General features: G+C 38.7%; 1 protein-coding gene across 1 annotated transcript in view; it reads right to left on the reverse strand.

Moving 5' to 3' along the window:
- Positions 1-326: 326 nt before the first annotated feature.
- Positions 327-20826, reverse strand: part of LOC140139540 (uncharacterized) — a 34523-nt gene continuing 14023 nt past the window's right edge. The window contains exons 7-15 of the mRNA XM_072161258.1: positions 16895-16966; positions 13896-13970; positions 13100-13171; positions 12475-12546; positions 8230-8301; positions 7713-7784; positions 7066-7137; positions 2256-2339; positions 327-1889 (exon numbers count right to left, since the gene is read on the reverse strand). Of these exons, the coding sequence (XP_072017359.1) occupies positions 731-1889; positions 2256-2339; positions 7066-7137; positions 7713-7784; positions 8230-8301; positions 12475-12546; positions 13100-13171; positions 13896-13970; positions 16895-16966 (1750 nt within the window). The 3' untranslated portion in view covers positions 327-730. The remainder of the gene's footprint in view (positions 1890-2255; positions 2340-7065; positions 7138-7712; positions 7785-8229; positions 8302-12474; positions 12547-13099; positions 13172-13895; positions 13971-16894; positions 16967-20826) is intronic.

Genomic DNA, 20826 nt, shown 5'->3' on the forward strand with positions numbered 1-20826 from the left:
TACATTATATGGCTATAAATAACATATTAATTTTGTTTCACTGCAACATTAACACTTTTGGACCTTGTACAAATCCAACACTTTACCAACACAAAGATAAGTTAGAGAGACCATTATATAACTGCTGTTCCGAAACAGTGTGTCTATAAAGTTGTGAATGGCGTGAGTGACATGTTTAATACGCATAGTTTAAAGACCCATTCAGTGATCCCAGCGCAAGTGTAAAATAATTAAAATTGTTTATAAATTGCTTAAAAGTGAGTCATTCAAATTGTCATTTGGTATTTTTGAAATGACAAATTTGGCAACAAAAAAAAATGAAGAAAACAGCGGTACTGACGAAATTGAAGCCCCATTCAAATACATGTAGCTAGATACTGTCAGTATCTACATTACAGATTCGTGTAAAATGTCTTATTTTGTCCTAAATACTAAATTTCGGCTGAACCAGTCGCAGGCTATGTTAGCACATCTATGACAATGACGAAGGTACCAAAATCTGAATTTTGATGAGTTTTACGATCGTCCGGATGAGCAAATCACTGAATGTGCATGCCTTTAACTTGGAAATCCAGTTATCTCTGACGTACATGTTGTATATTGCTATATGACACGGTGGGTTTCATTTGAAAGTAACAAATATGAAATTTATGTTGTGAAACGTATGTTTAATAACGTGAGAGATAAAAGAGACACGGTAAATGAACTGTCCGCATGCCAAGAGTTATGTTTACAAATTCGTGTACCGTGATGTTTTAGCTTGGCTATTCATAGTTTGACTTGGTAATGTAGTCTTACGTAATGTAAATTCTTCTCTCTTTTCGCGCCTTTTCCTTTTACATTTAGTCAATTCTGTAGATATTGTATAAATATACGGATTAAGAGCAGAATTCAGAGGCAAAACAAGAGCTACAATCCACGCATAGGTTTCAATGGGTACGGCTTCGACCACACCACTTTGTATTAAAATCCCGAGAATGATAACTGGCATCCAGCAACAAAAATCCGTGAATACTATCAGCGCCATTCTCCCCGCCATTTTCATTTCACGTCGTCTGTCATTTTTGCGTTGCAATTGTTTCGATGGTAATTTGGCTGCAACTATGGCAGCAATGGATACATAACATGCGAGGACTATAACAAATGCCAAGAGGTTTATACCTAAGTAAATAGCGATAGCAAATTGCCATGTGCTCGCTGTACCTTCAGTTACTGGTACGAATTTGTGTAAAGAGGCACCGGATGCAGAAGCAATGTTACTTGACACTTTGTTGCTTTTAATCTTTTTAGTGCTTACTAGTGGAATTCCTACGCACACTGTAGCAAGATCATAAGCGTTTGTATCGGCAACTTGAAGTATTGCCGCCACAATTCCTAGTATAGTTACCGTTACCCATACAATGGTACACGACATCTTAGCTAGATGAACGGTCATTCGTTTTTTACCAAATGGCAATGCTATGCAAAGCAAACGATCCACGCTTATAAGCACAACAAAAAACACAGAGGCTTCACTTGAAAATAGTGATAAAAATCCAGCGAACATGCAGACGCCGCTGGATTTCCAAATTTCCGCTGAGAGAAAGAACTCTTGTCCAAAATGAACATCTGCTCCAGCGATGATCAGCATATAGAATCCCATAATCAAATCAGAAAGAGCAAGGTTTAGTATTAGAATCGCCTGAGTTGGATTGCGTACGTGTTTTTCCTGACACCGAAGCACGATGACATACAAATTACCCGCCATAGCGCTAATTCCAAGTAACCATAGCAACGTTTGAAGTACGGTATTGGGCATAAGTCGTTTGCAGGTGTGAAACAATGGTGGAGCTGTTTGCGGACTGCAGACATCTGGTTTTAAACAGCAAAGGCGATAGTCGTCAACTAGCCTGAGATGAAGAGAAAGATAGAGGTTGTAATAAGAGGCATCGGCGTTCAATTCTATGCATTTTGAGACTGTTTTGGCAATTTTGGTACATCTGAAATCTGACTTTAACATATCATATACAATCGTATATATATTGTTTAAACAATGTATTAAAATACGTTAAACCCTTTGAGAAGGAATCTAGGTTTTATCCATATCCGAAGGTATGAAGGTCATCTTGTTGGAGGAAAAACAAACGTGCCAAAAGCTACAGTACTTCTTTCGTATGTATTGAAGCTAGTATGCAGCAATTTTGTTGTCGGACGACAATGACTTTAGACATTACAATAAATCACGCCCTCTATGAAGACAACTTAAGTGAACTTACATGTCTTTTAGTGAGTTTAACCCATCAAGGCTTCTTAGGGTCAACCGTCCGTTAATCTGGTGAACACCTTCCCTTTCCAAGAATCTATTATTTAAGAGAAAAAACAAACGATAAAACACAGAACAATTTAAGTTGCATGTTTTGCTTTTGAATCTGGTTAACAGAGTACAGTTTGTGTGGTTGTTAACCAAATTAATTTCACAAGTAACCGAGCTATTGGAAAACCACTTTGCTCCCCCAGCTATAACCAAAAATCACGCCATATCAACCAGCGGATGTGGCGCAAAATGTTAGGCACATTTTTCCAATTCCCCCAGATTTCTCTTACCCAACTTTCCCCCCCTCATCACACGCCCAGGATATGACAGGTACAGGTGATTCAGTTTGCACACATGCGTGCTCAAGCGAATATCATCATCATCAGTCGGCTGCGGAGCAGGCGACTACTAGCTTTCTCCAACTAATGCGATCTTGGGCAAGCGAAACAATTTTGTTTGGCTGCAGCATCCCTTCAGTATCTCCCAGGTGGTGCTGGACATACTGTAAGTACAGTGTGCGCGGCCGTCCCGGTTTCCTTTTCCCATGTGGTGGAATATAAAGCGCATATTCTTTCATAGGCTCGCCATCTTCAAGACGCAGTATATGGCCGCGAAATTTGAGTTGATGAATCTTGACTCTGGCAACCAGTGGAGTGGTGTTGGTCAGGTTGTAGATGGTTTCATTTGGAATCCGATCCACACGCTTGATGTTTAACATGACTCTGTAGCAAGATGTTGCAAATGCATTGATCTTGTTTTCCATGTCTTTGGTAATTACCCATGACTCGCACCCGTACAGAAAGACAGTAACACACGTTGTCTGAAACAGCTTGATTTTTGTTTCGATTGGCAGGGACGGGCTTCTCCAAAGGCGTTCCAGTTTCCAGAAAGTTGCCCAGGCTAGTGCTTTTCTTCTTTTTAGGTCTCCAACACTAGAGCCCATCTTGGAACCCAAAAGTCTGTGACATGGTTGATGGTGTTACCATAGACTTCAAGTGCTGGTTGGGCGTTACAGTTTGCAGTCATATATTCTGTCTTAGGTGCGCTGATGACAAGGCCTAGATCTGCTGCTGCAGTTGCAGTCCTAGTAAGCTGTGACTGGGCCCGGTCTATGGAAGATTCCAGCAGGGCAATATCATCAGCAAAATCCAGGTCATTCAGCATCTTGGCAGGATACCTGCTTGACCGACGTGGGTAGGTAACAATTCCAGCGTCAATTCCAGAAGTTGATTTCATCAGAAGGTAGTCTACCAGGATAATGTACAGGAATGGTGCCAACACATCACCCTGAAGCACTCCAGTTGTTACTTGGAAAGGCTCTGAGATACTGCCATCTACCATAACGGCACTATTGGAGTCTTTGTAGAGCACCTGGATGGCATTGACCACAACCTTTGGTATTCCATAATGCCGCAGCACTGAAAACATGACGGATCTGTTGATGGAGTCGAAGGCTTTTTTGAAGTCCACAAAAGTGACTGTTAAGGGACGTTGGTACTCCTTGAAGCCTTCCATGATCCTCCTCAAAATGTGTATTTGCTGAGCACCGCTGCGACCCGATCTAAAGCCAGCCTGGTTGCTTCTCAGTAAAGGATCAATGTGGGGTCGGATCCTGTTCAGAAGGATCTTGTTGTACACTTTTGTGGCAATGGACATCAGCGAAATACCACTGTAGTTTGTCATGAGAGAGAGGTCACCTTTCTTTGGTAGAGGAATTATTACATTCGTAACCCATTGACGTGGCGGTGTCAGCGTTGAGAATACTTCCATACAGAATTCGAGAATCATATCAATCATGCTATCCCCTCATCCCTGAAGTGCTTCTGCAGTTATAGCACAGTCCAATCCTGCTGCCTTGTTGGTCTTCATGGCTGCTATTGCTTTGACTACTTCTTCACGATTTGGGGGCTCAGTGATAATAGGAAGATCTTCAACAGCTGGTGCAGGAAGTTCTGAAGCTGCTGTGCCACTGTCGTTGTTAAGGAGTGAGCTAAAATATTCCTTCCATTCCTCAAGCAGTTCATGGTCACTGGTTGGAGCTGATCCATCTCTCTTTTTGACTTTCACCCCTTTCCTTGAGTTCTTCCCAGAAAGCGAGTGTATAATTTTCCAGGTGGTGGTATAATTCCCCATCTCGTCGGCCAGCTTCAGGTCTTCCATCTGCTTATTGAGGGTAGCAAGCTCATCAGATTTATAAGAGTTGTTAAGGCTGGTGTTCAAGTTCCTCCATCTTTCTCTAGATTGACGAGACTTTGAAATGGAGTACCGCTTTTTGGCCTCATCCCTTTCAAGTTTAAGTCTGATGGTTGCATCCGATACCCAACTTGGTAGTCCGCATGACTCATGCTTTCCAATAACTTTCTCAGCAAATTCACGGACCGCTGTTTCAAGGTCTCACACCTATCAGAGATGGGTGTGGTGTCATCCATGCTCAAGACCTGGAATCTGTTTGATAGCTCCAGCTGAAATTCCTCCTTTGTATCAGGATCTTGCAACTTCTTCCAGTTGAATTTTGGTCTCTTGCAAGGTTTTCCTTTGCTAGTTCGCAGACTGGCAGTTAGACGGATGCTCACAATACGATGATCGGAGTCCACTTCTACTGAGTTGTATGCTCGACAGTTGCGGAGAGAATTTACCCATTTGCTGTTTATAGTATGTGATCTAACTGTGCATGGGTTGATCCAGATGGATGGGTCCAAGTCCAGAGACGGTTCCTGGGTTGCGGGAATCTCATCTGGGCCGGTCTGAGATTGTACTCCTGGCAGGTGTTGACCAGACGCTCACCATTGTCATTTGTTGAATCATGGTAGCAATGTGGACCAATGACCCAAGGATGGGAAAGATGACTGTCTCATGTCTGTTCCTATTCTGGCATTAAAATCGCCGAGGATGAGATGGATGTTGTGCCTTTTCATACCATCCAGGTGGTCAGATAGAGATGAATAGAATTCTTCCTTGTCAGAAGATGTTGCGCACTCAGTGGGTGCATATACAACAGTGATGCTGAGCTGAGGGTTGCCATGGAATGTTACAAACAGTATCCTCTCGGAAACAGCTTCAACACTCTTAAGACATCTGTGAATGTGCTTGGACATGACCAGACCAACTCCTCTGTGCCTTTGCTTGGTAGCAGAACTGAATAATAAAACCCAGTTCCTATCTTCTGACCAAAGTTCATCGGTTGGGCTTGGTGTAATGAGACGATGTTCTTGAATTCCGGTAATGTCAATACCTGCAACAGCACAGCCCATGAATAGCTGATGCATTTTCCCTTGTTGATTTACAGTACGGACATTATAAGTAGATATTACAAGAGGTTTGAAGGTAGACAGGCGACAATAATCAGGGTCAACAGTTCGTTATGGTGTGCCGAGTTCCCGCTGGTCCGTCATGAAGTCAACAGTAGACTGCCGCTCATCTACCCTCGGTATTTTCGAAGATTTGCTTGTAGTTTTCGTAATCATGAATTTTGCTGGGAATTATTTTGGTCCAGTCCCAGCAGCTTTACGGGTGATCAGCCCTGTTTCAGCTTATTTCTGGACACACAGCAGCCGAGATCTACCAATATGTAGTAGTTCGCTCCTGATCTGAAACATGTTGGCCAGTGTTGGAAGGTTGACCAATGATGACATGTTCAACACCAGCCTAATGACCGTTGAGAAGTAAATCTTCCTCTTCCGCTTCATGATGAAGATTTAGAGCCATTGGGATAGGCTACTCCAATATGAAGAGAATCACTACCGTCCTTGACCCCTTAGAATACTCACGAAAATGAAGATGGAGTTTAAGCGAATATACACCATAAGTGACGTGTCATGTCAAAAGGAGACACTTTTGGGCAGGATCGTAAATGGAGAAATAGCTAAAAATCTGCCGGTGGGTGATTTTTTCACAATTTGGGTTTGTTGCGAATTTGTGATGTTATTAATTTTAAAAATATTGTCTGATAGTTTCAGACCGGAAAATAACTGACATCTTGTATTTTTTGAGACATTTTTCAAGTTAATTCCTACTCTCAACATTGTCAATAATATTTTTAAAGGCCGATATCTCAATTTCCAATTTTATAATACCATAATTTCTGGACTCAATATCTTCGCTTAGGAATGTCCGATTTCATTGGGGAATACGGCGTTGTGGAGCAAAATATCTATATATTTCAGATATGCAAAATCTAAAAATTTATAACCTGCCCAAAAGTGTCTCCTTTTGACATGGCACGTCACATATTTTCCATAGATTATTAAAGCATAATGGAAATACATGTACTATTGCTAAAATGTGCTCTTTCCGTTTCCAGGTACGTCACACAAATTCAAAGTTGTATGATTGCAGCTTTGATTGCTACTGGAGGGCGGGTTAGTGCAGTGGTCTTCTCACTCACTTCTCACCACTGTGGCCCGGGTTCAATTCCCTGCGGTGCCACATGTGAGTTTGGTTGCCGATCCATGCTCGTCCTCGCAGGTTTTTCTCCGGGTGCTCCGGTTTTCCTCCTGCTTCTAAATTCGGACCTCTTCCCATATCCCTGTTCCGTCATATCTGGAGGCATCCCTTAAATTTAGTAGCCTCTGAGCACTATTGGGTTTAGCCTGGCTTCGGCCGAATGTTATAAATAAATAAATAAATAAAATAAATAAAAATTTATAGATTTAATAGGCTGGTTTTGATGGAACAGTAAGTTTCAATTTGTTATTTTTTAAACTAACTTACACTTTCATTTCAAATAAATGAATTATCTGTATAGCAATTAGATTCATGGTCTGGATACTTACATGAATGTGAGATTAGGCATACCCCAAAATGCGTACGATTCAATGTTTGTCCAAGGATTGTACCGCAAATCGCTGAAGAAAAATAATAGTAATACCAAGACACACAATTCAGGGACATATTACATTCTCATTTAACTCATGTAACTACACTAAGCCAAAAAAGAAACTTATAATTTTTCACAAGGTCGTATCTTAAAATCCTGTCCATCAAAATTAACCAAAATGACACACATGATTGCCTCAATACTCCACTCTAAACACATGTCAATAACCAAGCAGTTGTCCAACTGACACAATAGCAAAATGCAGTGATATGGAACAGCTTCCTGGACCACATTCACAGCCCTATTGGCACCAAGCAAACGAAATCTGTGAGAACGGCATCTTGAATCTGTCCAAGATCGGTTATACTGCCCTCCTACAATAAAGGGTACAACTGATCATTTGTTGTAATGAAGTTATCACTAGATGGCTGCAGTACAAGCAGTTGGTATCTACGTACATTACATCAGATAAATAAAATTCCCCATTTCAAGTGCATAATTCCAACACTTCTAAATTGGTTTGCATGTCAAAGTACAAAATAAGAACTTTTTTGTCTGTTATATTGTTTTAATCTGGAAATATGGTCTATGATTTATACTTACAGCATAAAAAGATGCGATAAACCAACAAAAGCGTATTCCCGGAATGATACAATGTTATTCTCTTTCAATCGCCTGTTTAAGACAAATAACGATGAAATAAGATGTGAATGTGAAAAAAAGGGAAAAAGCAGGTGATTTCTAATATTTTTTGGTTGGAAAATGGCAATGGGCAAACAAACCTCTAAGATGGATAAGTAGATCATGTAGATCAGAGGGTACGGTATTGCAGCGTGTTTACGAGCTTCGACTCATGATCACAATACAGGTTAGCACCTCGTCATGCCATGGCGTTGTACTCTATAATAGATACGGCCCCTGTCCTCTATTCTGTCAACCCACCCCTACATAACAGCATATTACATGTGGGTAAAAGAGGTTTGCAGGTAGTGAAACAAGTGGCGAACTCTTCGCAACAAAACAAATGAGTTTGGGGCACTCGCATGTGAGCATTAATACTCTGGCATGACCGCCGTTACCATTTTAACTGAATAATAAGATAATGCGTAATTTTTCTTACAATACTACAAGTTGTGCTAGGTCTGTGAAGGCACCTCGGTCAATCCGTTCTATCTTGTTTCGGCTCAATTCCCTGGGACAAAAAGAAAGTTAACATTTATGACTGTGGAATATTATCTTATTTTGTAATTCAACAATTGTGTCAGTTTTTTTTTATAATATAGGCTACTGTTTTTTCCAAACCCATTGTTATTGTTAATGCGTTTATCATCTAGTACAAGAATTATTAACGAATGCACAATATTTTGCTATGACGAAGAACAGACAGTTTACTAATGTTTTAACTAACCCGTGCAATGAATAAGCTAGACACTGCTTTTTAATGTCAAGAGAGACCAATGTTAATTATTTATGCCCGGGCATAAGGAATTTACAACAGGTGGTAAACTGGCTGCATGATGCGCACTTCCAACCTTGCTTTGCTAAGGTTGTAGGCACAAGAGGCATTTCCATCAGTCCTCCTGTTCCTAATCGCCTCTCTGTAGTTACCAACCCCCACGTTCACGAAGATTGCAAGTCAATCGCGTACCACCTGTTACGGCTTTGCCTTGCGGTAGAGTTAACAGACGGGGGCTCTGGGGGAAATATTCTGTGACCTGAAAGGCTGTTGGAACAGTTTGGAAGTCACAGAGTGTTGTCAGCTCGAGGACATCTTCAATAACACCAAGCCTAAGTCTCCAGGATTGTCCACAGAAGAAGGACAACCAAATCAAGAGCTGAGAAGATTGAATATGCTGAAATTGTAAAAACAGTAAGGAAGAAGAGAAGACAACGAACAAGAAAGAGAAAACATGCAAGCATACTCAAGATTTTGCAAAGTGGAAAAGGCCCAAAAACTGTCATAAAACAAGACCGCAAAAAGTCAAGAATTAATAAATTAAAGCACAAAGATGGAACTGTTACATCAGACAGATCAGAAATTCTGCAAATATATGCAGAGTTCTACCAAGACCTGTATACTTCAACAAAAACTCAAAAGAAAGGCAAACCAAAAGACACTAATACAAGCGTTGAAGCAACAGAGGTACCTCCAATTCTACAAAATGAGGTAGAAGAGGCCTTAAGACAAATGAAGGACAACAATGCACCAGGCAATCATGGCATTGATGAAGTTACAAGTGACATAATCAAAGCCGGGGGAGAAGAGTCAATACTACAGCTCACAAAACTTTACAATCAAATGCTGGAAACAAAGAAGATACCAAAGAAATGGAAAGAAGATAAAATTATTTTACTTCACAAAAAGGAGGACAAGGCAGACATCAAAAACTACCGCCCAATCAGCCTTCTTGCTCATGTGTATAAGATATTCACGAAAATCATCCAAAGCAGATTAAAAGCTACGTTAGACCAAAATCAACCCAGAGAGAAAGCAGGTTTTAGGGGAAGATTCTCAACCACAGATCACCTACAGGCAATAAATCAACTGATTGAAAAATCAAATGAATACCAGCTCGATTTATGTCTTGGTTTTATAGACTACCAGAAAGCATTTGACTTCATAGAGCATAAGGATATGTTTGATGCACTGAGGAAGATCGGAATAAATGAAAGTTACATCTGCATCCTAGAAGATATATACACAGATGCCATCGCCAAAATTACTTGGGAACCAAGGGAGAACAGTGCCACTGCATTGATTGTTCACCCGAGGTTAAATAATAAATAAATAAATACACATAGATAATGATGTTTCCAAGGAGGTGAGAATAGAGGGAGAGAGGGAGGAGTGAGACAGGGAGATACATTATCACCAAAGATTTTCACAGCAGCACTGGAAGAGGTTTTCAAAAAGTCCAACCTAGAGAGAAAAGGAATCAACATTGACGGGGAGATGTTAACAGGTCTTAGATTTGCAGATGACGTTGCCCTAACAACAACATCGGTGAATGATATGGAAGATCAACTGAACACCTTGTGCAAAGAAAGTATACATGTGTGACTGCAAATGCACAAAGGAAAAACACAGTTTATGACAAACTTTGAGGCAAAAGAAACAATCGCAATAGCAAATCACCAGATCAAGAAAGTTGACAACTATAAGTAAGTACCTAGGACCGACCTAGAGAATGGATACCAACACAGCTGAAGAGATCCTAATGTGTAAAGGCAGGATGGAGACGCTTTGGTATGCATAAAGAACGTCATGTTGACAGATAAAAACATACTAAAGAACGTCATGTTGACAGATAAAAACATACCACTGTCACTGAGGCGAAGAGTTTATGACCAGTGTGTGCTAACAACTATGACCTATGGTGCAGAGACTTGGTCAACAACAAAAGAAATGGAACAGAAACTGGTAACAGCACAGAGAGCTATGGAAAAGAAAATGCCCCACCTCTCATTGCGCGATAGAGTCAGATCAGACATACAGAAATCAGAAAAGTAACTCAAGTCAAAGACATCTTGCAGAAGATTAAAGAAACAAAATGGAGATGGGCAGGTCACTTATCAAGAACTGACGATAACAGGTGGACGAAGAGACTTACAGAATGGAAGCCAAGGACTGGAAAGAGGAGAAGAGGAAGACAAAAAAGACGCTGGAGAGATGCCATCACCACCTTTATGAGTACAACAGCTTGGGCATCAGCGGCTAGTAACAAAAGGAGATGGAGGAGGGCTTCACACAGCAGTGGTTGAAACAGCCTGAGTGATGAATGATAAGGAATTTCATACAGATGCCATAGGGGATGCCAAAAACGGCCATAACCTTTCAGTTTTCTTCTATTTTGTCGATATTTTAAAAAGAAAATGGTTTAACGGGATTGTGCCGATTTATCAACCCCTTTTAAGCGATTTCAGAATTTATACAAATTTTCTAGGTCATTCTCTGAAAGTCTTAATTGTATGTATTTATTTGGACTTAGTCCGCCCTCAGAGCTCGAAATATACAATATAATTGAGCTCTATGGGTTTAGTATATCTTAAAACCATTCGACTGAAAGTGACCTACTCTAGCATTCTATAGGTGAGATAATATAATACAATAAAATAAAGGAAATAAGCTCTACCAAAATCAGTGTGGTGAGATAATATAATACAATAAAATAAAGGAAATAAGCTCTACCAAAATCAGTGTTGATGTTGAAAATCATTCTTTCAAAATAAGCAACAGTGTATTCTATTGAAATGCCAGAATTTATAGTTATATTAATCTGTAAATATTAGATGGATCTTATGGCCCATTCTGATGTGACACCTGAAATATTCCGGCAGCAGAGCCAGTGTCGACGGTTTTTGAAGTTAAGTATTTGTCTTTGTTGGCAAGATAAGATTCGGATGGGTAAACATTATCATCACCTCTGGGTGATAGGGGTAAAATTCAAACGGATCAAAGTTTGTTCAAACCCATACAAAAATATTCCTCTTATCATACAGGTTCCGAAAATGTTACGTTTGACTAATCTACGAGTTATGAGCAAAAGGTCAAAAGTTAAATGTTGGGCGCTGTAGGGTCAAAACAGACAATTGCTCTCTGAGCTGTGATGAAAATGATCTTAACTGGTCTTTACCTGTCATATCAACTCTAACATTCTATAGGTCTGGATTAAAACTGCTGCCGGGAACCAATTATATAGGGTCCACAACTTATAAGTTCCCCCCTAATACTTTTTAAAATAAGTCGAAAAATATTTTACGAAATGTAAAAAGGTAAACAGATGTGTATAGCCCCATCATTGCGTTCAGTCACAATGGTTAATTCAGTAAGAAAAGAGTCCATTGCAGTCAGGTTTTCTTTAACAAACACATGAATGGGCCTGGTCTACTGTATTGTTTGAGAGGTGACTCCTATTGACTCGGATGCAACTTTTAACGGTCTCTATTTTTACATAATGAACCATTATGACTGAACGCAATGACGTGTGACGCTATAATTTGGTCCATATGTGTAAAACAAATAAGGCTACACATATCTTTTTACAAGTTTGCATTTCGTCAAATATTTTTTGATTTATTAAAAGAAGTATTTAGGGGGAACTTATAAGTTGTGGACCCTATATTAACACAACATGTACCGCTCTAAAATAAATGTGTATTAGGCAAAAAGGAAAGGTATATGACTCATGAGAAACGAGTCATGAAAAACAAACAAACACACCTGCGCCAAATTTCATCTTCCCGCGACAAAGGAAGAACAGATGATTAATGGTGTTCTCAACTGATGTCCCAGGTTAAATAAGAAATAAATTAAAAGCAAACAAATAACCAAAAAAAACCCTCTTTTTTCATATGCAATACTTACAATGACCACATTTCTGTAAGCCCTTCAAAGGATCCATTCTGTAGATGTGTGATTTGATTTCTGCTCAGTTTCCTGTTGATGAAAATAAGGAGAGATACATTTATTATATGCACATTCTTGCTTTACCAATATTCTTGGAGAAGTTAATTTTGTTTTTCTGAAATGCTTGTTCCTTGCAGCGTTGTGCAACCGGGTTATCCTTCATTCTTGGAATCTTTCCAATGACGGCTTCTTGCTCGAAGCCAATCTCCATCTCCCGAGGCTTGTCACTTCTTGCCATCGCTACAACATCGTCAACTTTTTCTGTGTTTCCAAGTTCCATGACCTTTGACTGATCATAACTTTGTAACTTTAAGTACATATCATTAGATTTATAAAGTTTACTTCGAGGACTGTTAAATATAAAAAAAGTAAAGAATATAAATTTCTAATAATTTGCCATAAAATTTGTATTATATCGCGGAAAAAAAAAATGTAAAAAAAAAAAATTTGATATCAGAAGGATATTCCTCGTATCCAGAATGCAATTTGGTGTATCTAATTTACTCTCAGCCCCACAAAATACTGTGCATAGGTTGGATGACCGACCCGTTAATTGATATCAGAAAAAAAACCCAATACTTACAGAGTAATTATCATATGACACCCATTGAATATACCAGGAGGGATTTCAGTTAGACTATTGCCATCGAGCCTCCTGTGACGAAAAAGAATAATGAGTAGAATAAAGTGTATGATGATGTGGCTAATTGAAGGAAACAAATGAGAGAATTGCACCCGTGATTTCTATTCCGTGAGCTTTTCTACCGTATCAACAAGAATTTTAAAGGAAAACAAAGTTCAAAAAACAAACAAGCAAACAAACAAAACAAAATAAGAAAAATTAAATTTCATGGCGAACGATTTTCTCAACCGCGGCACGCATTCTGTAAATTCATCATGTTCATTCCTGTCCTGTTCATATTTTTGATGTGATCAAGCACAATCAGTCGAAAGTCAGAAATATTGATTTGAGATATAGTCAAACAATTATTTTCCTTTTGTTTCATGCTCTTTTGGAACTCTTTAACTGCTTATATCTTTTGAACTGGTTGTCCAAATTAAATGGGGTTTTCTGCAAAATGTAGCTTTGCAAATGATGTTGACAATCCTATAAGAATCTGAAAACTGAATATGTCCGACTTCAGATTGATTTTTCTTGATCGCACCACATTTGATATTTGATAGGCAGGCCCTATAGATGAGCCTGGATGTGATTGACAGCCCTTTTGTGAAGAATAGGAAAAAGTTCGCATAGGCATTGATTACTTGTATTACTCCTCTTGTTAAATTGGAAATTTTACAACCAATTAATACAAATCAGCGGTAAAATCAATGTTGACAAACATTTCAAATGAACCTTTCGATATTATTGTACTCACAGAGAAACGGTATTTTGTAAGAAGTAATCACAGAGGCCACCAGGGAGTTCTTCCAAATGATTATTATGCAAATACCTACAGATGAAACAAATCTATTTTAATACTTATTACGTACTAAGTACGCTTATACAGAAGGTCAATCATCTTATAGCTTGGATGTGTTAGGCAAGTCTTTTATTTAAAAAAAATGTATGCATTTATGCACAATCAATTGTAGTCCCGGCCCCCGGGGCCGGGGATAGCGGGGACCTACCCGGGGATGTAATTTTGGAAACTGTTACAAACATGTTACAGTCCCGGCTTAGTCCCCGCAGGGCGGGGCACTATTTCTGTGTACATCCCGGGGTACATCCCCGGCCAAGTCCCCGCCCCCTAGCCCCCCGGGCACCATGTTCGAAGTCCCCGCAAGTGTTTCCCCCGCATACGACCCGGCACAGTTGTGAGTACTCTTCTATTACGTCCCGGGTACACTCCCGGGGTAGATCCCGGCCTGTTTGAGAGGCATTACATCCCCGTACACTCCCCCACTACGTCCCCGCACTGCGGGGACACATTGAGCTGTTACATCCCCGGCCAAGTCCCGGCTCGGACCCCGCTATTGTCAGGCCCCTGGGGGCCGGGAGTACAATTGATTTGTGCATTAACGTCAGTGTGCATCGTGATACAAATTACTGACAACGTTAACAAAAAATACAACGCAAAGATTAAGGTATCAAGTAATGTAGTTAATTACTGACCAAGATTGTCTTTAAAATCACTGGAAATTTGTAGGAATAGCTTTAAAGTAACGGATACGTTATATAACATTATTTTGTTTTCATTCGAAAATGAACAGAATGCTGAAAATGTGAAGTTCACAATCAATTGTCTGTAGGTGTCCGTGCGGACAAAATCCCCCGACATATAAATAAGTATTATGTAAAATTTAGCATTATTATGTCTCTTTCTGTCTCATCACGTTCTTATCACGTCATGATTTTTGTATATGTTCTGATTTAGCGAATTACTGTTAATGCCCTTAACGGTATTTTTATATGCAAAAGATAAGAGAGTTGTCATTATTATAGTTACGTTATGTGTTCGATACATGCTAAGATACTATACGTACTGTTTATAAATCTAAATCTAAACAAATACTCAATACGATCGCTAAAAGCGACATTGAGAGAAACAAAAAAAATGCAATATGATCAAAACGAACTTGACTGTCTTAACAGATCAGTAAACATATAGCCGATTCCATGAAAAACATCACAGCTAACAAGATCGACTGACGATGAGGAAGTTCTTCGAAAGCGCTCCCGGTTAGCGAAATAAACAATCAGGGTTGAAGTCTAATTTTAAATTTTCTCATATCCTCACTAATTATAAAAAAAACCCTATAAAATGCATATGATATACACATTACAGAGTACTGATTTTAAATTTTATATTGCCGCAAGACTCGAGTACAATATAATGAGGTTATTCCATTGAGATATGGTATTTAGATAGAAAGAAACGGTATTTGTACAAATTAGAAACTGTATTTGTACAAATTTGTTAATACTTTCATGGATCGCTCGAGAAAACATTTTTTTTATTTAGATGAACTTTTGTAATACTAAAATATATATAAGAAATATCTATCTTAATATAGGAAATATACATTGACGTAATGACGTTGATGGAATACTAGTGTGTTTCAACAATTCTTTCCGCTTTTATATTTGAGATAATAATAAAGTGTCTCAAATAGAAGAGGAATACACTCTAATTTCGCACATTTTTGAATAGAATACCTACTCATTTATTTATTATTCGTTTTGATGAGATATACTGTTCATATTATCACTTTGAACCAACAATCTTATCAAAATGAATAGTTTCCATTTTATTTTAACAAGTAACTGCTAAAATTAACAAGATTGGTCTCCCTTGTTTATATTCAAAAATGAGTAGATCGTTTAAGACTGTAACTGGTTGAAAGGTTCTGCAATTTTTTACAGAGATTGTGCAAGTTATAAGTAGAACTTTCTTCATCGCAGATACAATGCGGGTGAGTAAGTCTTTTTCTGGATCCCTCATCTGTTAGAGTTTCTAGTAAGTTAAATTGGTTACTGACCGGTGAACGACGATTCTTAAGGCGCTAGATAAAAATATTCTAGAATTTGGACCAAAATCAATCGCCAGTCGCCGCCACCTTGGCCACATAAAGACGTAAATAAGTATTATCAGTTTGTTATAAAAACGTTTGTGATTTAAAGGGACATTCAGAAATCCATTAATCCCAAACTATATTCCCCACGCATGTATTTTGGTTTGCAGTTTTGACACTGCATTTTGATGTCAAGAGAGGAGACAATTTTTTAATTCTTTATGTCTGAGCATATGGAATTCCATGCAATTCAAATCTCAAAGACAGACTTAACCTGTCAGTTTTCTTCATATATAGACGATATTGCTGTCACAAAATAAACAAGCACGTTAAAGCCATAATCTTATTCTTTTAGAATACCCTACCATTTTTTACATTCACAGTGTATGTGTATGGGTCGTTCATAAAAGACCCCCATTGAAAATCTACAGTGGTAGGGTATTCTAAAAGAAATCCGCCGGTTAACATCAGGTTCTTCAACGAATAAACCAGGTTTCTCATTTATTGTGCAAATACGTGCCACACGACTAGACTGAGCAGTTTGGCTCTCTCTATTTGTCATGCTGTTCACCACCTTTTATCGCTTCGCACCGCACCCTATAATACTTATCTAACTGAACCGAAATTTTAAACGTTAAGATAGATTTAGAAACCTATTGTGCTATAAAATCTAAATTCGTATCACAATATTCCCCAGTAATGCACTTGAAGTAATACTTTATCATGTTTATCGGAAATGCAGGCAGTTTTGTTATCTACCCAAGGTATCTAACTGGACTGAATTAAATACTGTAAAAGTAGATTTTAAAACCTATAAATTTTAAATATCTGGCTCTATATTTGCACTTAAAGTAATACTTACAATTTTTGAAGTGCAGGTAGTGTCTTTAAACGATCAGGATACAGCTTGGTCAATTTATTAACTCGTATGTCACTGAAATGTAGGGAAAGAGCAACATGTTGGCAATGTTATGTAGTCTGCACAGAGTATATGTTACAGAATGGTAGATTTTTGAACCCTAAAATGCAATATTTCTGCTAAAATAAGGCTGTCGGTAGTCAATAGAGGGTTAAAACACTCATCTTTACATTGTTTCTGGACGTCACTTGATATCTCACATATGATGAGATTTTTTATCATGTGAGACCCTAATGAATACGTTAACTTCCACATAATTATTGATTTTAAAACAAAGTGGTGTTCCAATGAAAAAATTTCAACCAAAAAACAAGACGATTATTATTTCTTCACACAGTATTGCTGTTTTAAGGTGGCTATGTACTCTCAGATATCCATGTAGTAAAAGTGCCATAACTTTGTAATTATTCACGCAAGACGTATAAAAGTATACATTTTTTAACAGCAAGACATCAAGGAATCTGAATATAAATACAGATTTGGTGTAAAAACAACAATTTTGAAGAAAAACAACAATTTTGAAGAAAATCACAAAAAAGTGAATTTTTGGCAACTTTTTAGGTACATCATAACAAAAAACACTCTTTCCAAAATTTTTATTTTATTTTTTCTTAATCTTGAGGCTCCATTGCAAAAACTGTTTTTTATTGTTTTTGATATTGGCCTTGTGTTTTGAGATATTGACGATATACTAGTAGGCATAAAAATTAACTTTTTAAAATTCACAAACGCCTATTGCACAAAATAATGCCTAAAATCGGAAATAGACCAAAATGTGAAAAAACACACGAGAAAACGGTTTTTTAAGTCGATCTTGCTTGTTACGATGAGCATAATTACTTACCTATTATAGATGCTGTATTATTTTATTGAGTTATCGTGTACCTAAATCGTCATTTTACCGAGAAAATGAACATTGAAATAATGGCCACACATTTTGGTCACATTTTGCACTTTCATCGAAGCTCACACGTTTTTACGTGAACATCGGGTAAATCCACAGCCCTTAAGGGCGAAATCCATTCGTAACTTGATATTTAAATCGGGGGGAAAGAACTTGGAAAAAACCCACATTTTATCAGCTAAAACAGAGCCATTTGACCACTTAAAATTAGTGCTTCCATAGGATGCGCCACGCAGATAAGCGTCGCGTATGTGTAGCGTATCTGTGCGTTAACAACTTAGGCGACTACGTAGCGCGATGCGTTGTTGCGCGCGTGTAACCCGCTGCGCTGGTACAACAAAGGTTTTCTCTTTTTTAAAATTGCGAACACGAGTGAAATAGTGAAATAAAATCCATAAAATAGCGCATTTAGAGTTTACAAATCTGGATTTTCTTTCCTTGTATTTACTAGCGGGATACCCGCGCTTCGCGCGGGTCCCCGCTAGATGAGTAAATGGGAGCGTTCACTATAACAGGAAGGATTACTGAACAGAGAGAATCATTGAAAAGGTACATTTTTATTTATCTAAACCTGTCTCTTCTATACATTTTCTTTTTTAGTTTCTTCTGCTTAGCTTGTGATTTTCATTATTTTCTAAATCTGTTCTTTCTTACATTTCTTTTAGCATTTTTTTTATTTTTTGCTTGTGATTTCCCGTTTCCATGTTTTTTACTTAATTCTGTTCTCATTATTTTAGCTTCTTTTTTCTTACATTTCCTGATTAGTTTCTTTCCTTCTTTGTTTCGTTCCTGTTTCATTTAGTTACTTTAACCCGTTGGCCTAATTACTCGTACCCTTTTGTCCTCATTTTAATTTAATTTTTCTTTATAGTACCGCTTCATGTTGTTTATACAACACACATCTTTTTCCCGTATTTATTACGTCCTCTCTCTGTGGACGTGTTCACCCGGTATCCCGTGACCCGTCCATGTACCTTTTTGTCCTTTATTTTTCCTTCTTTCCGTATTATCGTGTCCACTGGTCTCTGGCTCGCAAGTCGTGTGCCTCTGCGCCGTTTACGCGCACATTGGCGTAATGCGCATTACGCACGCGGCGCCGACGCGATACCGGCCAGCTGCAGTGACGCGTAGGCTGGTAACCGATTTTCATAACAAAAACCCCTTTTTTACCCATATTTTCACTGTTTTTGCAGCCAATTCTTGACCGTTTTCAACCAAATAAAGTTTAAACACGTTCCCGTATATTCATCGATCTCCCGTATGAATTTGGCGACATTTGGATCGAAACTGACGGAGCCTTTATAGGCATACATAGATACATAGATAGATAGATAGATACATAGAACATTCCCCTATTTATAGTAAGACTAGCGGGTCCCCGCTAGATGGGAGCGTTCACCATAACAGGAATAATTACTGAACAGGTAGAATCATTGAAAAGGTACATTTTATTTTCTAAACCTGTCTCTTCTTACACTTTCTTTTTAGTTTCTTTTGCTTTAGCTTGTGATTTTCCGATTTATTTATTTAACCTCGTTCCCATTATTTTCTAAATATGTTCTTTCTTACATTTCCCTTTAGCTTCTTTGTTTATTTGCTGCTTGTGATTTCCCGTTTCCATGTTTTTTATTTAATTCTGTTCTCATTATTTTAGCTTCTTTTTTCTTACATTTCCTGATTAGTTTCTTTCCTTCTTTGTTTCGTTCCCGTTTCATTTAGTTACTTTAACCCGTTGGCCTATTACTCGTACTTTTTGTCCTCATTTTAATTTTCTTTTTCTTTATAGTACCGCTTCATGTTGTTTGTGCAACAAACATCTTTTTCCCGTTTTTATTACGTCCTCTCATAGCGTGTCTGCGGACGTGTTCACCCGTTATCATAATCCCGTGACCCGTCCATTTCGCGAAATTTCGCGAAAGAAACAACGTCTAGAGTACACAGTCAGCTTAAAAGCTACATGATTGCATTTTCTTATCAAATCATTAGGGGCTGTGCAATAATTATTATCCCCCGGGGGTAAAATTTCGAACGGCCCGCCAAAATCGCTTGCCCCCCTCTCGGCCTGCCAAAATCGCTTGCCCCCTCTCGGCCCGCCAAAAATCTTTGCCCCCCTTTACACATGGCAAATATTTGGGATCCCAATTTGCAAACCTTAAATGGTCTAGAGATATATGTTGCGAGCGCAGCGAGCAGGAAAATTTGCATATTAAAGCGTTTCCGTACTGTTTTCCTAAGCCTTTTTAGAGCGTTTCATTTAAAAGGCGCCCCATGAATGTGTGCCAAAAATCGCTTGCCCCCCCCCTCCCGGATGGCAAAAAATTGCTTGTCCCCCCCCTTTTGGCTCGCCAAAAATTTCTTGCCCCCCAATTTTACCCTCCCCAGGGCTCATAATTATTGCACAGCCCCTTAACTTTATACATGTTATATGCCACGTCCATGTGGTAGGTATTTTGAACACTCTCTTCATTACGGGGCATAGTATCAAAATAAAGTAGACAGTTTGAAAAAATGCTACTAGATTAAAGTATATTTGGTCAAAATGCTCTAGTTGATAGCTGCATCAACATCTTGTCCTCACACAACTGTAAATGCACTGGCGTGTGATCATCAATAAAAACTCAGTGGCTATTTTTGTGAACCGAGTAGAAATGCAGTTACGAAAATATTGTAGGAGGGCACGAAATTGAGCTCCTCCACACAGAAGGAGAACTGTGCCGGAACGCCTTGCAGAATTGTTTGGCAATCGTGGGGTTGCTTTGAATCTTGTGGGATTATCTGAAATCAAAGGTTTTCACAAGTGCTCCTGTAGATCTTGAACTCCAGAGGCGCATAATTGCACAAGTTGACATCCTCAGGCAGGACAGACCTCTCATTAGACGTGGTGCGAAATGCCATGTTGAGGAGAGCTGAAATTTGCGTACAGAGGAATGGTGACCGTGTGGAAGACTAAAACTGTCAATTATTGTAAAGA

Source organism: Amphiura filiformis, chromosome 18 (genome assembly GCF_039555335.1).
Source record: "Amphiura filiformis chromosome 18, Afil_fr2py, whole genome shotgun sequence".
NCBI lineage: Eukaryota > Metazoa > Echinodermata > Ophiuroidea > Amphilepidida > Amphiuridae > Amphiura > Amphiura filiformis.